The 22,264-nt window shown below is 49.7% G+C and overlaps 1 protein-coding gene across 3 annotated transcripts; it reads left to right on the top strand.

The window, feature by feature from the left end:
* On the top strand, positions 1-18,136 carry LOC125633615 (deoxyribonuclease TATDN3). 3 transcript variants are annotated; one of them, XM_075127094.1, is made up of 10 exons: positions 1-143; positions 5,585-5,617; positions 10,322-10,395; positions 11,282-11,366; positions 12,022-12,084; positions 14,192-14,301; positions 14,700-14,755; positions 15,850-15,962; positions 17,450-17,524; positions 17,913-18,136. In XM_075127094.1, the coding sequence occupies exons 1-10, from the start codon at positions 84-86 to the stop codon at positions 18,054-18,056; spliced, it is 813 nt and encodes a 270-aa protein (XP_074983195.1). In that variant the 5' UTR covers positions 1-83; the 3' UTR covers positions 18,057-18,136. The 3 variants fall into 3 exon arrangements, with proteins under 3 accessions (XP_074983195.1, XP_048699092.1, XP_048699091.1); XM_048843135.2 differs by having other exon boundaries at positions 17,447-17,524; XM_048843134.2 differs by having other exon boundaries at positions 17,444-17,524.
* The last annotated feature ends 4,128 nt before the right edge of the window (positions 18,137-22,264 follow it).

Below are 22,264 nucleotides of genomic sequence, written 5' to 3'. Positions count from 1 at the left end.
GCCCTTCGTGCACCGGCGCCTCAGGTCACCTGTCCGGGTGGAAACCTGGCACCCCTCAGCCGTTCCGGCCTGGGGCGCTCGGGATGGGGGCTGCGGGACCGGTGGATTGTCACTGCCACCTCGCGGCGCCGGACTTTGAGCGGGTGCGGAGCAGCCCGGGGGCGGCCTTTGCTCACCCCCTGCCCATCGGGACCCTGCCCCTTGGTCACCCCCGCCCCACTCCACCAGCACCCCCCTCCCGCCCCTCCGTCACCCCCCCTCGGGACTCTGCCCCTTGGTCACCCCCGCCCCACTCCACCAGCACCCCCCTCCCGCCCCTCCGTCACCCCCCCTCGGGACTCTGCCCCTTGGTCACCCCCGCCCCACTCCACCAGCACCCCCTTCCCGCCCCTCCGTCACCCCCCCTCGGGACCCTGCCCCTTGGTCACCCCCGCCCCACTCCACCAGCACCCCCTTCCCGCCCCTCCGTCACCCCCCCTCGGAACTCTGCCCCTTGGTCACCCCCACCCCACTCCACCAGCACCCCCCTCCCGCCCCTCCGTCACCCCCCCTCGGGACCCTGCCCCTTGGTCACCCCCGCCCCACTCCACCAGCACCCCCCTCCCGCCCCTCCGTCACCCCCCCTCGGGACCCTGCCCCTTGGTCACCCCCGCCCCACTCCACCAGCACCCCCCTCCCGCCCCTCCGTCACCCCCCCTCGGGACCCTGCCCCTTGGTCACCCCCGCCCCACTCCACCAGCACCCCCCTCCCGCCCCTCCGTCACCCCCCCTCGGGACTCTGCCCCTTGGTCACCCCCGCCCCACTCCACCAGCACCCCCCTCCCGCCCCTCCGTCACCCCCCCTCGGGACCCTGCCCCTTGGTCACCCCCGCCCCACTCCACCAGCACCCCCCTCCCGCCCCTCCGTCACCCCCCCTCGGGACCCTGCCCCTTGGTCACCCCCGCCCCACTCCACCAGCACCCCCCTCCCGCCCCTCCGTCACCCCCCCTCGGGACCCTGCCCCTTGGTCACCCCCGCCCCACTCCACCAGCACCCCCCTCCCGCCCCTCCGTCACCCCCCCTCGGGACTCTGCCCCTTGGTCACCCCCGCCCCACTCCACCAGCACCCCCTTCCCGCCCCTCCGTCACCCCCCCTCGGGACCCTGCCCCTTGGTCACCCCCGCCCCACTCCACCAGCACCCCCTTCCCGCCCCTCCGTCACCCCCCCTCGGAACTCTGCCCCTTGGTCACCCCCGCCCCACTCCACCAGCACCCCCCTCCCGCCCCTCCGTCACCCCCCCTCGGGACCCTGCCCCTTGGTCACCCCCGCCCCACTCCACCAGCACCCCCCTCCCGCCCCTCCGTCACCCCCCCTCGGGACCCTGCCCCTTGGTCACCCCCGCCCCACTCCACCAGCACCCCCTTCCCGCCCCTCCGTCACCCCCCCTCGGGACCCTGCCCCTTGGTCACCCCCGCCCCACTCCACCAGCACCCCCTCCCGCCCCTCCGTCACCCCCCCTCGGGACCCTGCCCCTTGGTCACCCCCGCCCCACTCCACCAGCACCCCCCTCCCGCCCCTACGTCACCCCCCCTCGGGACCCTGCCCCTTGGTCACCCCCGCCCCACTCCACCAGCACCCCCTTCCCGCCCCTCCGTCACCCCCCCTCGGGACCCTGCCCCTTGGTCACCCCCGCCCCACTCCACCAGCACCCCCCTCCCGCCCCTCCGTCACCCCCCCTCGGGACCCTGCCCCTTGGTCACCCCCGCCCCACTCCACCAGCACCCCCCTCCCGCCCCTCCGTCACCCCCCCTCGGGACCCTGCCCCTTGGTCACCCCCACCCCACTCCACCAGCACCCCCCTCCCGCCCCTCCGTCACCCCCCTCGGGACCCTGCCCCTTGGTCACCCCCGCCCCACTCCACCAGCACCCCCTTCCCGCCCCTCCGTCACCCCCCCTCGGGACCCTGCCCCTTGGTCACCCCCGCCCCACTCCACCAGCACCCCCTTCCCGCCCCTCCGTCACCCCCCCTCGGGACCCTGCCCCTTGGTCACCCCCACCCCACTCCACCAGCACCCCCCTCCCGCCCCTCCGTCACCCCCCCTCGGGACCCTGCCCCTTGGTCACCCCCACCCCACTCCACCAGCACCCCCCTCCCGCCCCTCCGTCACCCCCCCTCGGGACCCTGCCCCTTGGTCACCCCCGCCCCACTCCACCAGCACCCCCTTCCCGCCCCTCCGTCACCCCCCCTCGGAACTCTGCCCCTTGGTCACCCCCGCCCCACTCCACCAGCACCCCCCTCCCGCCCCTCCGTCACCCCCCCTCGGGACCCTGCCCCTTGGTCACCCCCGCCCCACTCCACCAGCACCCCCTTCCCGCCCCTCCGTCACCCCCCCTCAGGACCCTGCCCCTTGGTCACCCCCCTCCCGCCCCTCCGTCACCCCCCCTCGGGACTCTGCCCCTTGGTCACCCCCGCCCCACTCCACCAGCACCCCCTTCCCGCCCCTCCGTCACCCCCCCTCGGGACCCTGCCCCTTGGTCACCCCCCTCCCGCCCCTCCGTCACCCCCCCTCGGGACCCTGCCCCTTGGTCACCCCCACCCCACTCCACCAGCACCCCCCTCCCGCCCCTCCGTCACCCCCCCTCGGGACTCTGCCCCTTGGTCACCCCCGCCCCACTCCACCAGCACCCCCCTCCCGCCCCTCCGTCACCCCCCCTCGGGACTCTGCCCCTTGGTCACCCCCACCCCACTCCACCAGCACCCCCTTCCCGCCCCTCCGTCACCCCCCCTCGGGACCCTGCCCCTTGGTCACCCCCGCCCCACTCCACCAGCACCCCCTTCCCGCCCCTCCGTCACCCCCCCTCGGGACCCTGCCCCTTGGTCACCCCCGCCCCACTCCACCAGCACCCCCCTCCCGCCCCTCCGTCACCCCCCCTCGGGACCCTGCCCCTTGGTCACCCCCGCCCCACTCCACCAGCACCCCCTTCCCGCCCCTCCGTCACCCCCCCTCGGAACTCTGCCCCTTGGTCACCCCCGCCCCACTCCACCAGCACCCCCCTCCCGCCCCTCCGTCACCCCCCCTCGGGACCCTGCCCCTTGGTCACCCCCGCCCCACTCCACCAGCACCCCCTTCCCGCCCCTCCGTCACCCCCCCTCGGGACCCTTCCCCTTGGTCACCCCCGCCCCACTCCACCAGCACCCCCCTCCCGCCCCTCCGTCACCCCCCCTCGGGACCCTGCCCCTTGGTCACCCCCGCCCCACTCCACCAGCACCCCCTTCCCGCCCCTCCGTCACCCCCCCTCGGGACCCTGCCCCTTGGTCACCCCCGCCCCACTCCACCAGCACCCCCCTCCCGCCCCTCCGTCACCCCCCCTCGGGACCCTGCCCCTTGGTCACCCCCGCCCCACTCCACCAGCACCCCCCTCCCGCCCCTCCGTCACCCCCCCTCGGGACCCTGCCCCTTGGTCACCCCCGCCCCACTCCACCAGCACCCCCTTCCCGCCCCTCCGTCACCCCCCCTCGGGACCCTGCCCCTTGGTCACCCCCGCCCCACTCCACCAGCACCCCCCTCCCGCCCCTCCGTCACCCCCCCTCGGGACCCTGCCCCTTGGTCACCCCCGCCCCACTCCACCAGCACCCCCTTCCCGCCCCTCCGTCACCCCCCCTCGGAACTCTGCCCCTTGGTCACCCCCGCCCCACTCCACCAGCACCCCCCTCCCGCCCCTCCGTCACCCCCCCTCGGGACCCTGCCCCTTGGTCACCCCCGCCCCACTCCACCAGCACCCCCTTCCCGCCCCTCCGTCACCCCCCCTCGGGACCCTGCCCCTTGGTCACCCCCGCCCCACTCCACCAGCACCCCCCTCCCGCCCCTCCGTCACCCCCCCTCGGGACCCTGCCCCTTGGTCACCCCCGCCCCACTCCACCAGCACCCCCCTCCCGCCCCTCCGTCACCCCCCCTCGGGACCCTGCCCCTTGGTCACCCCCGCCCCACTCCACCAGCACCCCCTTCCCGCCCCTCCGTCACCCCCCCTCGGAACTCTGCCCCTTGGTCACCCCCGCCCCACTCCACCAGCACCCCCTTCCCGCCCCTCCGTCACCCCCCCTCGGGACTCTGCCCCTTGGTCACCCCCGCCCCACTCCACCAGCACCCCCCTCCCGCCCCTCCGTCACCCCCCCTCGGGACCCTGCCCCTTGGTCACCCCCGCCCCACTCCACCAGCACCCCCCTCCCGCCCCTACGTCACACCCCCTCGGGACCCTGCCCCTTGGTCACCCCCGCCCCACTCCACCAGCACCCCCTTCCCGCCCCTCCGTCACCCCCCCTCGGAACTCTGCCCCTTGGTCACCCCCGCCCCACTCCACCAGCACCCCCCTCCCGCTCCTCCGTCACCCCCCCTCGGGACCCTGCCCCTTGGTCACCCCCGCCCCACTCCACCAGCACCCCCTTCCCGCCCCTCCGTCACACCCCCTCGGGACTCTGCCCCTTGGTCACCCCCGCCCCACTCCACCAGCACCCCCCTCCCGCCCCTCCGTCACCCCCCCTCGGGACCCTGCCCATTGGTCACCCCCGCCCCACTCCACCAGCACCCCCCTCCCGCCCCTCCGTCACCCCCCCTCGGGACCCTGCCCCTTGGTCACCCCCGCCCCACTCCACCAGCACCCCCCTCCCGCCCCTCCGTCACCCCCCTCGGGACCCTGCCCCTTGGTCACCCCCGCCCCACTCCACCAGCACCCCCCTCCCGCCCCTCCGTCACCCCCCCTGGGGACCCTGCCCCTTGGTCACCCCCGCCCCACTCCACCAGCACCCCCCTCCCACTCCTACGTCACCCCCCCTCGGGACCCTGCCCCTTGGTCACCCCCGCCCCACTCCACCAGCACCCCCCTCCCACTCCTATGCCACCCCTCCTCGGGACCCTGCCCCTTGGTCACCCCCCTCCCCACTCCACCAGCACCCCCCTCTATGCCCCACTGGACTCTGCCCCTTGGTCACCCACCTCCCCACTCCACCAGCACCCCCCTCCCGCCCCTAGGTCACCCCTCTCGGGACCCTGCCCCTTGGTCACCCCCCTCCATGCCCCACTGGACCCTGCCCCTTGGTCACCCCCTTCCCCACTCCACCAGCACCCCCCTCTTGCCTCTTGGCAACTTCCCTTTGTACCCTATTGGGACTTTGCCCAACCAGTCCCCCTGTCCTGCCCCACTGGGACCCCCTTCTGCCCCTGATTACCCCTCCCTACCCTGTCAGGTTCTACCCCCCCAGCCTATCTACACTCTTAACCCCCCCATTTGGATTTCACCCCCTCCTGCCCCTTGCTCACCCCTTCCTCCTTGCTCCTCACCCCCAGTGCTTTGCATCAGGGGCCCTTGCTTTGGGGTGTGAGGGGCTGCTCAGGGATTGCTGGGGCTGCTTTTCCCCCAAGTGGAAGGTTTGCATCTCACAGATGGGTGTTTTCCAGCCCTGTGGCATCATCCATGACTTTTCCACTGTAGCCCTTCAGCTCTCGCTCTATTTGCAGAGCCCTTAAAAGAGTAGACGCTTGTCATTTTAAAAATTTTGTTGCCCCCTCTGATTCAGGTTTCCAATAGAACATTATAATCTCTTTCAGGATATTGAGGACATATTGGAAGAAGCAAAGAAGGTGGGTAACTATACTGGCATTTTTCCATAGTTGCAAAGTATTTGCTATTTACTAAACATGGGTCTTGCTCCTGTCAACACTTGCACACATGCTTAAGTTTAGGCATATGAGTGGCCTCATTGAGGTCAATAATGCTACCCACATTTCTAGAGTTATGCATGAGCTTGTGTGTTTGCAGGATCTGGGCCTTATACCAACATTGCACGTTTCCTGTTAGCACAAAGTTTTATATTTTAAAATACAGGATGGCTAGCAACACAACATTTGGTTAAAGGTGGAATTTATAGGAAGCCTAATGAAGTCTGAATATTCAGCACTTCCAGACTATACCAGGGGTTCTCAAACTGGGGAGTCGGGACCCCTCAGGGGGTCACAAGGTTATTACATGGGGGGGTCACGAGCTGTCAGCCTCCACCCCAAACCCTGCTTTGCATCCAGCATTTATAATGATGTTAAATATATAAAAAAGTGTTTTTAATTTATAAGGGGGGGTGTCATAAATATAAAGGGAAGGGTAAACCCCTTTGAAATCCCTCCTGGCCAGGGGAAAGCTCCTCTCACCTGTAAAGGGTTAAGAAGCTAAAGGTAACCTTGCTGGCACCTGACCAAAATGACCAATGAGGAGACAAGATACTTTCAAAAGCTGGGAGGAGGGAGAGAAACAAAGGGTCTGTCTATATGCTGGTTTCTGCAGGGGATAGACCAGGAATGGAGTCTTAGAACTTTTAGTAAGTAATCTAGCTAGGTATGTGTTAGATTATGATTTCTTTAAATGGCTGAGAAAAGAATTGTGCTGAATAGAATAACTATTTCTGTCTGTGTATCTTTTTTGTAACTTAAGGTTTTGCCTAGAGGGGTTCTCTATGTTTTTGAATCTAATTACCCTGTAAGATATCTACCATCCTGATTTTACAGGGGGGATTTCTTTGTTTCTATTTACTTCTATTTTTATTAAAAGTCTTCTTGTAAGAAAACTGAATGCTTTTTCATTGTTCTCAGATCCAAGGGTTTGGGTCTGTGGTCACCTATGCAAATTGGTGAGGCTTTTTATCCAACATTTCCCAGGAAAGGGGGGGTGCAAGTGTTGGGAGGATTGTTCATTGTTCTTAAGATCCAAGGGTCTGGGTCTGTAGTCACGTAGGCAAATTGGTGAGGCTTTTTACCAAACCTTGTCCAGGAAGTGGGGTGCAAGGTTTTGGGAAGTATTTTGGGGGGAAGGACTCGTCCAAACAGCTCTTCCCCAGTAACCAGTATTAGTCTGGTGGTGGTAGCGGCCAGTCCAAGGACAACGGGTGGAATATTTTGTACCTGGGGGAAGTTTTGACCTAAGCTGGTAAAGATAAGCTTAGGAGGTTTTTCATGCAGGTCCCCACATCTGTACCCTAGAGTTCAGAGTGGGGGAGGAACCTTGACAGGTCACACCCAGAGACTTGCTATTTGAAAGGGATCACCAGTACAAAAGTTTGAGAACCACTGCTCTATACAAACATGAAGTAATCTTCACAGTATTCATTATTTCTTCCATTGTATAGATGGAGGAAACTGAGGTAGAGAAGTGAAGTGAGGAATTCAGCTTCACAATAGGAGTCCATGTCAGAGCTGAGATTAGAATTTGGGAGATCTTGATTTACAGATCTCAAGTCATCTGTGACAGTGACCATATTCTCCACCAAAACTGTGACAGATTTAAGTTACCAATCTGCTTGGGGTGTCAGGTGATCAGGCTGAGGCCGCAGAATTTTTAGGGAGGAGATGGCGGAGCATACCACGTAACTGAGTTTTAAAGCTTTATTGATAAAATAACAGCGGAGAGTGCTGGGGAGCGGGAGGGGCGTTCCCCACATCACTCAGAGGAAGGAAGAAAGCATTAGTGCCCCAAGCCCTAACCCACTTTAATACTCACACCCGCACTACCCGAGGCTGGCCAGGCCTGGGTGTAACAGAAGAAGAAGAGAGGGAGGAGTGGATGGGAGTTTTGTCCTGTGCGCACAGGTTGTCCAGAGTCCGCTGTGACCTCCAATTTGCTTTAGCTCTTGGGAGGGTTTTAAACCTTAGGGTCCTTTGGGGGCATCTTGGTCAGGGACTTCTGTTTCTGGTGCTTTTTGTGCCAGTTCAAACCAGCTTTTTGTGGTCTTCTCCACTTTCCCAAAACACAATGGCTCCAGGGACGCAAAGCTCTGCTCCCCCTTCATCGTCTCGCCAGTGTTTTCCATTTCTGCAGCCCTGGTTCGGTGTATTTTTTCTTTTTTTATGGCTGGCTGTAGCTGGGTAAAATAATTTTTTGTCTAGCGCTGTGACCTTGGACTGGGGCCAGAGTCTTATTGTTGGACTAAGCTTGCTAGCTGCAGTGTTAAGTTAACCCGTTTTTTGCCCTCTCTTTTTTTCCTCTTTAACCTTTTGCAGCCTGCAAAAGAATTTTCCACTCCCCACTCACACCTTTAACCCTTCCCAAATTGCCCTGCAATGCTTGCAACAGCATTAGCAATAGACAGTGCATATACAATGCTAATCTGCCTCCCCCATGGGGACCCCCTGGGGGGGGGCCTGGAGTGTTACAACTGTGTTTATTTCATCTGAGAAGAAGGACAAGCTAGACAACAGCCCGGCTTAGGGTCTATTAGTAATAAAGTAAAAGCCTCCACTGGCTGTGCTTTGTCCAGGAACTTTAGTGACTTGGGGACTGATCCTGCAAACTGCTCTGCACAGCCAGGCCAACTGACTTCCCATAGAGCCCCACTGACTTCTCTACCATTCTTTGTGGGCCAACTCATGCCTGAATGGAACCCTGTAATTGCATGTCTTCACCTCAAGGTTTCCCCCTCATGCCTGGATGATGGGTGGCAGGGGTCTTCATTTCTAGCCCCTCTAGTGATCACTTCCTTAGCCCCACCAGGGCCTGTCTGGTTGGGTCCTCCAGAACACTGAAAAATTCAGTCCCCTTTTGGGGTAACAAGAGGTCCAACTAAGTCCAAATAAATATTTACACTAATAATACTTTGCACCTCTTAGGCTACACTGAAGTTCTCTGCCTTTTTGCCCCTATTTCTGGGCCCTACAGAGTTTCTCCTATGTTTCATCTCCTCAGCAGGCTTCCCCGCCACTGCCTTGCCTTGCTAGGTACTCTGGCAGCACCAGCACATCTCAGGAATCTCCCTGCTCTTTACAGGCCCTATCCAAGGGCCTCCGCTCACCCTCACAGGAGCCTGACCTACTTCCTGTAGATCCTTTCCAGCTTGATTTCCGTAGAACGGAACCCCCTTTTCCTCCTCTCCAGACTGAGTTCCCAGATCTGTTTAAGGAGTCCCCTCTCTCTGATTCCACTCCTTCCTTGCAGCTGGGGTTAGTCATAATTAAGTCTCCATCACACTCAGCTTGAGGATAGTTGTCTGGTTAGAGGCAAAGCTGAGCCCAGCTTGCCTTAAAGGACCACCCAGTTTGTACCCGGCCCCAGTGAAGTTAACCGACTCTGGGCAGGTGCAGTGGTTTCTCTACATGGAGTAGCTTGCAGGATCAAGGTCTAGTCTTTTGCAGGCAAATAGTTGGGGTTATATTTTGAGAAAGACAAATCTTGTTGAATGCATTATATTTTTCTGAAGCCATGACTTTGTATGTAGCATGTGGTTCTTAAAGGAACTATTTATGGTTAAGATGCTTTTGCTAGCATTATATGGACAGGAAAATCAACTGTCATTTCTGTTTCTTCATGGATCCTATGGAAAAATCCTTATTAGGAGGGCAGGGTTTCTTTCTAATTCACCTATTTTTTCTTATTTCATTGTCTTACTTATTAGTCAAAATTGAGTGTGTTTCATATAATAATGGTTTTCTAATATCATTCATATAAATGTTGGTACAGGTTGCTTTAGTGCCAGTGTAGTAAACTGAAATCCTTTATCACAGAAGAGTTACAATAGGAGCAGCACTCATGCAAACTTCCCTGTGGTATGATGCTGGCATTTCTCATCCTGACTTTAGAGCTGCCAATTCTAGGAGCAATTGGGTACTTCAGTTTCCATGGCTATTCAGTCCTTGGTGCTGAGATTGCCACAAGGCTATCAATAAGTAATAAATGTGTTGGTTTACCATTTGGCTATTACCTAGACCACCATGACAGCCATCAGATAGAATAAACTTTCACTTATTACTGACCTAGCTCTTATTGACATTAACTGGAGTCTTTTCATTGATTTTACGGGCATGCTTTTGCTTCCATCTAGTTGTATTTGAGATAGTGGTCTCGAGTTGAAATGTTCCATAGCTCATTACCAAAACCCTGAGATGTCATGTTCCCCCTGTTTAACCTACATTAGATGTGCCAAAAAGCACAGGGCTCATTAATTTGTTTTGGACTCTTAAATACCTAACCTACCCTATTCTTTAAAAATACCCTGTTGTCTTTAAAAAATTCTGAATTCATGGACATTTTTCAAAACTATTCTGATTTTTGTTTTCAGTACTTGTACTAGTAGGTGGCACAGGGCTGGTTGCTAGGAACACATGGAATTTAAACCTTTTCTCCCAAATCCCACCCCAGCACTAAGCTTTCCTGAGAAGGGTTCATTTTACATGAAATATCCCCACCTAATTTTTATCAATTAAATGCAGACTATGAGAGAGCCTGGAAGTTCTGTCAAGCGAGGAAGTTAATCTAGGATTTCCATTTGCTCCTCTATGCTACAGAGATTTTATTTCCTATTGTTTCAGGCTAAAGTTTTGGCCCTTGTGGCAGTTGCTGAACACTCAGGAGAATTTGAAAAAATTATCCATCTTTCAGAAAGGTATTGTTTATTCCAACGACTTTGTCGTCTTTGCATGTGATTAAAACAATAGTTATTTTTAAATGACTGCAGAGCAGTTAGATAAGGTCGGTCTGTGGGATTCAAAACATCAAGGAAAGCACGTCCTATGGAAAGGGAGAAAAAGAAAACACAGGTTGCGACTGTACATGAGCGGTACCCAAAGGACAGAGCAGGATTAAGGGCTGTTCATGGGATGCAGCAAAGCCTTATTTAGACTGTAAGTTCCTTGGGGCAGGGACTGTCTTCTGGTTCTGTGTTCGAACAATGCCTAACACAATGGGGTCCAGGTCTGTGACTGAAGCTCCTATGTGCTTTTCTGTAGTTCCTTTCAACTGAGGATCTCAAAGTTCTTTATAAACTTTAATTAAACTTCACAACATCCTTGTGAAGGAGCTATTTTCCCACATTTTACAGAGGGAGGGAAATTGACGCCCAGAGATGTTGAGGCTAAAATTTTCAGAGAGACTACTGATTTCAGTTTCTTCAATTTCTTCGGATCCAACACTCATGGTCTGATTTTCAGAGGTGCTCAGCACCCAAACCTTAGAAAATCAGGCACTACATGTGTCAAATTGGACATCCAAAAATCAGAGAGGACTTTTGAAAGCCTGGCTGTGACTTGCTCAATGTCAGAGAGCAAGTCCAGTCAGAGGCAAGAATAGAACCCAGGTGCTCTGACTTTCATTCTCTGGCACGAGGCATAAGATGTGCTGCTGCTCAAGTGGATTGCTGGTTATTGGAATGACAAGGAATGTACTGTAGCCTTAATTGATTAGTTAATATTTTTTTCTCTAGTTCTTTACAATAGTCATGATGTAGCATGCTTTGTGATCTTTCCCACTGTTAATGTATTTCTCATTTCTAGGTACCCAGCGTTCGTCTTGCCATGTCTGGGAGTTCATCCAGTTCAAGGTATTCCCCCAGAGGAACAATGCAGTGTTACTTTAAAGGTATAAATAAACTCTTAATTGCCACATGTCCAGATTGGGCCAAGCAGCAGGCATTCAGAATTGACTCATTTAACATTTAAAATAAATCCAACCTAAACTGTACAAGTTGCCATAATACAGAAAACACTGTGGATCAAATCCCAAGGTCCTTGCTCGTCTTTGATTCTGTTAATACTCAAGCAAAATGCTACTGAAGTCATTTGGCTCTCTGTTTTGCAGAGGGTTCCAGTGGAGTGGATGATCTGCTTACAATCAACATAATGAACATGCACATTTAGCTGTCCCTCCACTTCCATGGGGAGTGGAAGACTAAAGAGAGATGTATACATCTGTGTCCATGCCCTGACCATATTTGGTGACTGTTTGCACTCAGACTAACAGCTGGCATGTTCAGGATATTAATAGATCTTGTCTTGAAGAGATAATTACATGTTCCACTCATCTAAAAAATAAACTTTAAGGCACAATGGCCTTGCAGGATCTTAAAACCTGACAGCCTGTTCCTTCCCCCCCCAGCCTACTGTAGGAGCATGTTTCAAGGTACACAGGCAACAGATTACATGGTTCTATATCACAGTGGAACTGAATTCATCCTGATCTTGCTTTGCAAGGATAGAGGGTTGTTTCTTTAATTTCTTTGTTTTTCTTCTTGCAGGACCTGGATGCTGCATTGCCACTTATAGAACTCTATAAAGATAGATTGTTGGCAGTTGGAGAGGTAAGTAGAAGTTCTGTGGTTTGTTTAAATCCTCTTTTTTTGCCAGCATAGGTCCTCTGAGTTACAAGCACTTAGCACATCATCAGTTCTATAGAAACAAAAAGTGATACTAATAATCTGAGCAGCTGGAGAACCTGACCTGTCATTCCAGCACTGAAAATGTTTTCCTTCATATACTTCACTGATGCAGCTCCCTGCTCCCCCAGCTTCTATTTACTCTGCAGTGCTAATTTTTCATCTGAACGTGAAATTTTTTTGTCTACCTCTGAATCTGCCATTAATGCCCTTCAAATAAATAAATTGGCGAAGGGAATTACCATTCACACAGCAGTAAGGGAATAGCCTGAAAAAAATAGAAGAAAAATACAGTAATAGCATTTTTTATCATCCTTCTCTCCTGCCCCCAGTCTTTCCCGTTCCCCCACTTTTTCTCTCAAGATTTTTCAATTGTACTTCTCATTTTTAGAGTTTCCTGACCCATCCTGCTCCTTGCAGCTGCCTTTTCCTGCTAAGAATAACTCAAGATTTTGATTTCAGCCCAATAGGAAAGCGCCAATGGAACTTGACAGTAAAGGTTGACTGAAAAGGAGGACATTTTAAAAGCTATTAGCTACTTTTTATTTTATATTTAGTTAATAGTGTGGACTTGGTATGAAATATCTTAAATATACATACTACCTTTCACTTGCAGCCCTGCCAACTTGTATGGTGATTTTGAGAGCAAAGTGTGATCAAGCTGGGTCAGTTCTTGGATGGGAGATCTCCACTGACCATTTAGGGACTATGGAAAGCAGTGTCCATGGTTCAGTTGCTGATATCTTACCTGTGACTCAGTACTGAACTGAGGTATGGTGCAGGGACACTGCTGCTGAAGCTGCTGTTTTTAGGATGAGATATAAAACCAAGGTCCTGACGAACTTGGTTCATTAAAGATCCCATTGCACGTTTCATCAGATTACAGGTGTCCACCTCGGTGTCCTGGCCAAATTCCCACTGAGGTACTTGCATTCTGCTTTCCTAATTTGCCTCAGCAGTTTTGTTTGGCTGGGATTCTCCTTTACTTCCTGTCCTAAACTGTAGTGTGGTTTTATATGCTGTTGTGGTTTGAGGCTTGCTTAATTAATGTAAGTAAAGCTGTTATTACTTCCTCTCAGTGGATTCCACAGTGCTTCAGAAATCATGTATGTAGGAATGTATTGAAATAAAACTAAAAATGTCAATTTACTGACCCTCAAAACACAGTGTAATAGATAGGGAATTCATAGTGTTCACTTGAATCGCCACTGAAATTCAGGGTGGAATGCAGCAGAGCAACATGAGAGCACAGATAATGGTACATGACAGTTTATTACAGGACATGAAGGAGAATAGCTGTACAGTGGCTTGTGTGACAGGTGATTGGTCATATCTGAGCCTGCAGGAAGTGGGCTCAGACACATGGTCATATCTCAAAACCACCACAACAAATGACAATCTTGCCTGCAGTCTTAGCAGAGAGAATTAAATAAGTATGAAGGATCCTCTTATACCTGGATGCCCTTTGGTTTACCCTCTGACCCTGTACAGAGTTGAGTCACACTGACATGTCAGTATAGGTAAATTTGTCATGATGCACCTGTTCTGTAGATAAGTCAAGGACTTCGGCTGGTACAGCTGTGAACCTTTCACAAACTTAAAAATCAACTTCAAATATTTAATTCCAATACTATACAGCTGGCTGACTTCACTAGAAATGGGTTTGAGCTACAGGTTCAGATCTGAATCCAAACTTCCCTTGGAATTCAGAGGACTCTGGATATGGGGCTTTAGTTTGGAAATCATTGTTAAACAATGGTTATAGCTGCACAAAAATCATATATAGGTTAAAATGTTGAATAAAGTTCTTGGGTCTCTCAAACACCTTCAGAGTTGAAAATAAATTGAATGTTGAAGCTAAGTTGATAACAGACCGTTTGCTATAGAGCTCATTTTAATGGCAATCTCTCCCAAATGTATACATTTAAAATTGACTGGCAGGACTGAAAAACAGTTTCTTTACTGAACTGCAGACTAGTATGTAAAGGAACCAGGTTGGTGAAATTTTCTTATGTCTCCTCTTGTGCTGTAGGTTGGACTAGATTTCACTCCCAGATTTGCCAGCACGGATGAACAGAAGCAAGAACAAAGACAAGTCTTGACCAAACAGATTCAATTAGCGAAAAGACTGGATTTGCCTTTGTAGGTCTTGTTTATATTGACAGGTTATTGTGTTTCAGAGGAGATCTAAAATCAAATTCCTCCATATCTGTAGTTATTAAAGAGCCCACAGCACTTAGAAAAGTAAGGTATTGACTTTATTGTCTTGGCCAAATTACAACATGGTAATTACATTCTGCCTACTTGGGATACCCCCTGTAGTTTCAATTGTATATAGTAGTCTTCTTCTCTTCTTGTCCTAGACTGTTGCTACTGTATTTTCATGTGGCTGAAGTAATTTCTTTATATAAGTTTGTAAAGTTCTTAGGGAATCTTTCTTGGTGAATGGTGCTATAAAAATTGCTGTCAAATCAGTTAATCTTATTTTAAAAAAATACTCTGCTTAATTTCCTCATACTAGCTTTTCTTTTCTTCACTAGAAACGTCCATTCTCGTTCAGCTGGAAGACCAACCATTAACCTCCTAAAAGAACAAGGTACTTTTTTGGGTCACTTCATGCTATTAAAAATTCAGGTTTTTTTCAGCAGCCTTTCTTTGGTTTTACCATATCTCCTTATCATGCATGTCAGTTTGCGTACACAAAGTTGGATGGGTACAGTTATGGAGGTCCTTCTCAAAGTACTGTAATTTTGATTTATGGGATTTACTGTTTGTTTGAAGAACAGTTCAGATTGCCTTAGCGACTAGCAGTTTGTCAGTTCAAATACACCTTCTGACAGATCCATATCCATGCTCAGCATCTGCTCAGAACATCAAACTCTCCAGGTTGGCATTAAAATTTTACTTTATTTTTAAAAGGTGGAAATTTTAAATACATCTCAAATAGTGTTACAGGCAATTAACTGATATGATACTTCTACAGCTTAAGTCTTGGAGCTCATGAAGTGGAATCATGGCATTATTAAAACAGATTGATAAAAAAATTAAGGCTCTGGTATCTCTTGTGTTTTGAACTAAGATCAAGTGTTGTATCAGTTTAATATCAAATATTCACACTCCTGGGGGATGGTATCCTGCACTGGTAGGGGAATGGACTACGGTGATTTAATAGGTCTTCTTTTTCATCTCTTCATTATTGCTCTATTTGCCTTACTTAATGGGGGGAAACCTGTAAAAATAAGAAAGGAGGGAAAGTGAATGTAATTTCTGTTTGCCTCTATTATGTTAGAATGATGATGTCCGCTCCTGACAGAAACTCCTTGGTCCAACTGTGCTTTCCTCAAACTACAATGCTTTCAAGAGAAAGAGATTAGAATTGTTCCCATGGTGCTATCTCCCTCCCTCCCTCGGCTGTCTCTGCTTGCAATCCCAATCATATCTCCCCACATGGCTCCTCTTGTAACTGGCTCTTCTTCTCCACATCCCACCCCTCCACCTGACCTATTCTATAAACTGTCTGACACCGTAAGCACCAGCTGTGCTGGCATCCCAGCAGCAGTTCTGACTCTGCTCCTCTTCAAAGCACTGTAATCCTAGAGTACAGTGAGACTATGGGTTCTAGTACTAGGAGGTGACATCCTAGTCCTACCATGAATATAGTTACTTCCTCATTGGTTTGGCTCTCTGTAGGCGCTGAAAAGGTGTTGCTCCATGCATTTGACGGGAGGCCATCTGTGGCGATGGAAGGAGTGAAGGCTGGATATTTCTTCTCCATTCCTCCTTCCATTATAAGAAGTGAACAGGTAAAGTTCAAAGGGGCTAGTCCTATCTCAGTATTTGGGGATTGCAGCCTGTAACCCTCAGTTTATCACAAAGAAACTATTACTTTCTGTTATGCTGATTTTTTGTTTTGTTTAATAAAACCGCTATAACAGGAGTCGACAACCTGTGGCACGCGTGCCAAGGGCGACACCCGAGCTGATTTTAGTGGCACTCTGCTGCCAGCCAGGGTCCCTGCTCAACCCGCTGCCGGCCTGGATGGACAGAACCCCGGGCCAGCAGTGGGCTAAGCAGGGCTGGCGGCCAGAACCTCAGACTGGCAGTGGGCTGAGAGGCTCAGTGCGCTGCTGGTCTTGGGTTCCATCTGCCACCCGCGCTGCCTGTCTGGGGTTCTGTCCGCCGGCCCCTGCCAGCTGGGGTCCCAGCCACCGGCACTGCTCAGCCTGCTGCCGGCACAGGATTCCGTCGGGGGGGGCCCTGTAAATGTAAAATTTATTACTGGCATGCGAAACCTGAAATTAATGAAGACTTGGCACGCCACTTCTCAAAGTTTGCCGACTACTGCCCTATAATATGTAGTTTCACCCATGTTAACTTCTGGTGACCTTTTCTTTGGAAAGCTCTAGTGCTCCCTTGCTGTGGAGTAGGGACTCAGAATTTGGCAAGGGGAGACTTGTGTGCCAGGAATGAGCCTTATGCTGTTCCTGTGAAAATCCACCCTAATTTGGCCAAGTTATGTGTCCATGAAGAACTGCAGTTTGCACATGCTCAGCAGAGACTTTAGATTTTATTCTTCAGAGATCCTATCCACACTAGGCACACTCCAGCCCCAGGCCAAGCAGGACTTTCCCTGGATCGCTGGAGGTTGTGCTGGGTTTGGTCACCTGAAATGAGAGAAGGGAGCCTGTCTCTCCTGTGCTCTAGTAACCCCCCACTGGGCCCAGGCAGTTGGAGGAGGAAGCAGCTGCCTGATTTGAATGCAGAAGGGACAAGAGCCAGACTAGGATGCGGGAATAGATTGGGACAAGAACCCTGGGGATGGGAGGTGGGACAAGACTGGAGGAGAAAAAAATAGTTTGCAAGCATGTAATTAAATATTGTATCGTAAGACATCTGCACAAGAGGATGAATTAGGGTTGCAAAGGCAACTTTGATTCTGGTATATCTGAGCTTTTGAGTGCTTTACTTTGTAACCCTAATGTAGTTTTTTTTTTTAAATGTGCAATAATATTACTTGATTTAATAGATAATAATGGGCTGAGTGCTTCAGTAAGGGTGGCATCATGTATTTTATGGAGACTTCATTATAAAGTAGTTCATATATTCTTGACCATTTTTATTACTTCCTAATTGTGCAATTAGCAAAAATATATTTACAAGATCCCCACGTGTATTACTGCCATGCCATTAACATGAAACATACCTCCCTCCCTCTCTCTCTCTCTCTGCTTTTTTTCCTAGTTGAGTGAATGAGCCATTTAATAGATTTCTTGTTTCCTTTAAGAAGCAGAAGCTTGTGAAACAGTTGCCCTTAGAATGTATGTGCTTAGAAACCGACTCTCCTGCACTAGGTCCTGAAAAACAGGTAAATTGTTGGTTTTTCCAGATCTGCATTTCTAAAAATGTAGCTTACTGAGAACAGTAACAGAGAGCAAAAATTAAATAGGCAGAGTCAAGGAAGGAAAGACATTGTCAAATGAAATTGGAAAAGAGATAGCAGGTTGATAAGGTAGAGTGATACAAGGAGCCAGTTCCGAAAGGCAGGGACTACACAGGAGAAGGCTCTTGCCAATTGCAGGAATAGATTGAGAGGGGACTGGTGGAGGATGAACAAATATAACAGAGAAATTACATTTAAAGCCCTATCAATGGTATATTTGAAACTGTTTGTAACAACTGGTTCTGAAGATAAATTGAATCTGACACTGTCATTGCAGATTCTTTAATTTATTCTCTGTTTTTGTACATTGCAGGTGAGAAATGAACCAAAGAATATTTTCATTGCTGCAGAGTATATTGCCAAAATGAAAGGAATCCCAGTGGAAGAAGTTATAGAAGTGACGACGCAGAATGCACTGAAAGTGTTTCCCAAACTTCAGAAATGTCTCTTGAAATAGACCAAAAATATTTAAAATTTTCAATTACATTATGCCCCAACAGCTAACGTGCAATAAAAAAATCTGTCTGTCCTGCATAATTTTGCTGTCAAATAATTCAGAAAATATACATGTTATTTAAATGAAAGTTATGAGTATGATGGATCTCTCTTATATCTTGTTACACACTCATCCTTCTGATATCTGGTCCAGATATAGATTCATATTAGTTGACTAAATAAATATGGAAGAAGGGTCTCTCTCATATCGGTGAATTAATACTATGGCTGCCTGACTTAACTAAACACTAAGTAAAATCCTGGCCCTATTGAAGTCAATGGCCAAACTCCCATCAACTTCAACAGGCTCAGGATATCATCCCAATAGTCAGAGATATTATCTTCATAGTACCCTAATTGTTACTCCTAGGGCCCAGCTGAGTAAGGGGGCAGAATGTAGGGTCTCTGTGGAGTTACTGTGTTAAAACAGGACAGCGAGAGAAAATCTGTTCTCCTTTCCCAGTCGATGGCCACTCTACACTTCTACACCAGAGCTGGACCTGACCTGAACCAAAACCCTGTGTCCGAATGCTCCAAACTCTGGCAAGTTCAAATCTGCATCCCAGTGTTGTGGTCTGGGCCCATGTCTTCCATGTATCAAATGTTTGTATGTGTTTTAAAACCTAAGACTTGTCTATAGGGTGTGTCCATTTCATAAGAACATAAGAATGGCCATACTGAGTCAGACCAAAGGTCCATCCAACCCAGTATCCTGTCTGTCGACAGTGGCCAATGCCAGGTGCCCCAGGGGGAGTGAACCTAACAGGTAATGATCAAGTGATCTCTCTCCTGCCATCCATCTCCACCCTCTGACAAACAGAGGCTAGGGACACCATTCCTTACCCATCCTAGCTAATAGCCATTAATGGACTTAACCTCCATGAATTTATCTAGTTCTCTTTTAAACCTTGTTATAGTCCTAGCCTTCACAACCTCCTCAGGCAAGGAGTTCCACAGGTTGACTGTGCGCTATGTGAAGAAAAACTTGCTTTTATTTGTTTTAAACCTGCTGCCCGTTAATTTCATTTGGTGGCCCCTAGTTTTTATATTATGGGAACAAGTAAATAACTTTTCCTTATTGACTTTCTCTACACTACTCATGATTTTATATACCTCTATCATATCCCCCTTCAGTCTCCTCTTTTCCAAGCTCAAAAGTCCTAGCCTCTTTAATCTCTCCTCATATGGGACCCTTTCCAAACCCCTAATCATTTCAGTTGCCCTTCTCTGAACCTTTTCCAATGCCAGTATATCTTTTTTTAGATGAGGAAACTACATCTGTACGCAATATTCAAGATGTGGGCGTACCATGGATTTATATAAGGGCAATAAGATATTCTCCATCTTATCTATCCCGTTTTTAAATGATTCCTAACATCCTGTTTGCTTTTTTTGACTGCCTCTGCACACTGTGTGGACACCTTCAGAGAACTATCCACAATGACTCCAAGATCTTTCTCCTGATTAGTTGTAGCTAAATTAGCCCCCCATCATATTGTATGTATAGTTGGGGTTATTTTTTCCAATGTGCATTACTTTACATTTAACCTCATTAAATTTCATTTGCCATTTTGTTGCCCAATCACTTAGTTTTGTGAGATCTTTTTGAAGTTCTTCACAGTCTGCTTTGGTCTTAACTATCCTGAGCAGTTTAGTATCGTCTGCAAGTGTTGCTACCTCACTGTTTACCCCTTTCTCCAGATCTTTTATGAATAAGTTGAACAGGACTGGTCCTAGGACTGACCCTTGGGGAACACCACTAGTTACTCCTCTCCATTCTGAAAATTTACCATTTATTCCTACCCTTTGTTCCCTGTCTTTTAACCAGTTCTCAATCCAACGGAATGATCTTCCCTCTTATCCCATGACAACTTAATTTATGTAAGAGCCTTTGGTGAGGGAACTTGTCAAAGGCTTTCTGGAAATCTAAGTACACTATGTCCACTGGATCCCCCTTGTCCACGTTTGTTGACCCTCCTCAAAGAACTCTAATAGATTAGTAAGACATGATCTCCCTTTACAGAAACCATGTTGACTTTTTCCCGACAATTTATGTTCTTCTATACGTCTTACAATTTTATTCTTTACTATTGTTTCAACTAATTTGCTCGGTACTGACGTTAGACTTACCAGTCTGTAATTGCCAGGATCACCTCTAGAGCCCTTTTTAAATATTGGCGTTACATTAGCTATCTTCCAGTCAGTGGGTACAGAAGCTGATTTAAAGGACAGGTTACAAACCATAGTTAATAGTTCCACAATTTCACATTTGAGTTCTTTCAGAACTCTTGGGTGAATGCCATCTGGTCCCGGTGACTTGTTACTGTTAAGTTTACCAATTAATTCCAAAACCTCCTCTAATGACACTTCAATCTGTGACAATTCCTCAGATTTGTCACCCACAAAGGACAGCTCAGGTTTGGGAATCTCCCTAACATCCTTAGCCATGAAGACTGAAGCAAAGAATTCATTTAGTTTCTCCATAATGACTTTATCATCTTTAAGTGCTCCTTTTGTATCTCAATCGTCCAGTGGCCTCACTGGTTGTTTAGCAGGCTTCCTGCTTCTGATGTACTTAAAAAACATTTTATTACCACCTTTTGAGTTTTGGCTAGCTGTTCTTCAACTCCTTTTTGGCTTTTCTTATTACATTTTTACACTTAATTTGGCAGTGTTTATGCTCCTTTCTATTTACCTCACTAGTATTTGACTTCCACTTTTTAAAAGATGTCTTTTTATCTCTCACTGCTTCTTTGACACGGTTGTTAAGCCACGGTGGCTCTTTTTTAGTTCTTTTACTGTGTTTTTTAATTTGGGTACACATTTAAGTTGGACCTCTATTATGGGGTCTTTGAAAAGTGTCCATGCAGCTTGCAGGGATTTCACTCTAGTCACTGTACCTTTTAATTTCTGTTTCACTAACCTCCTCATTTTTGCATAGTTCCCCTTTCTGAAATTAAATGCCACAGTGTTGGGCTGCTGAGGTTTTCTTCCCACCACAGGAATGTTAAATGTTGTTATATTGTGGTCACTATTTTCAAGCGGTACTGTTATAGTTACCTCTTGGACCAGATACTGCACTCCAGTCAGGACTAAATCAAGAATTGCCTCTCTCCTTCATATGAGACATTAACACACAGTAGGGGATTTTTTTAGCATATGCCAGCAGGGTCCACATGGGCCAGTTAATGTATGACATGCTCGTATGTGCATTAGAATTTACACCCCTCTAATGTGGACTAACGTACTCTGTAGACAAGTCAAATCTTGTCTCCCTTAATGGATACAGGTTTTTTAACTGCTGCTTTTTTTTTTTTTTTATTCTTGAAGATCTTTTACAAAACACTGTTCTGAACTCCTGTTTGACATCCTTGGCTTTTTGTGAACCACCGATGGATGTCTGACTGACAAATTGTAGTCATGGTGCCAACAGAGCAGGGACAGCCTGTTGCCTTTGAAGTCCGTAGGAGTTTTGCTGTTTGTTGTTCAATGGGAGAAGGATCGAGCCCTAAGTAAGATAAAATGTAAGCAGCCTATTTCCAGGTCACATGGAAGGTAACTGCTGTCCACCTTAAGTGCTTGTTTTCCCTCACATTTTCATCCCTATGATTACTTTTCTGCATCACCATTGGAGGAGGCTGGCTTTACTTGTTCCTCAGATAGTGGCTGTGTTAAGATAAGTTGCACCTAATTAGCTTATCAAGTTAAGAAAATGTCTCAGTCTTTTTCTGTCTTCAGAAAACACCTGAATTTGAATCATTCATATATAAATTGCAATGTGTATTATTGTTTTAAAAGACAGGAAATAGACAGAAGAACTGCAAATAGGTAAACATTTGGGTCTAAGTGGGAACCCTGATTAAGGATAATTAATGACAGAGCCACCTGCATGCACAGCTTCCACTGTATCATTATCAGAATTTTCTGGGCATGGATCAAGGGTAGTGTATAGCTCAAGATACATCTAGAGAACTTTGAAATGGGTGCACGCTACACCCCTACTGTCAGCTTCCATTTTTTCTTCTTTTCAGCCTATGCACTTAGACCTGCTTAATGGTTAAGAGTAAACCCTCAACTTAAAAGTCATGCCTCAGTGTGCAAATGTTTTATCTCCCATTATTACAAGTAATGCCTAAGATGATAACTTGAAAAGATTAGAGACATATTTTT

Source organism: Caretta caretta, chromosome 3 (assembly GCF_965140235.1).
Source record: "Caretta caretta isolate rCarCar2 chromosome 3, rCarCar1.hap1, whole genome shotgun sequence".
Taxonomy (NCBI): domain Eukaryota; kingdom Metazoa; phylum Chordata; order Testudines; family Cheloniidae; genus Caretta; species Caretta caretta.
Note: the sequence above shows the minus strand (reverse complement) of the source record. Positions and strands in the feature narration are given on the sequence as shown.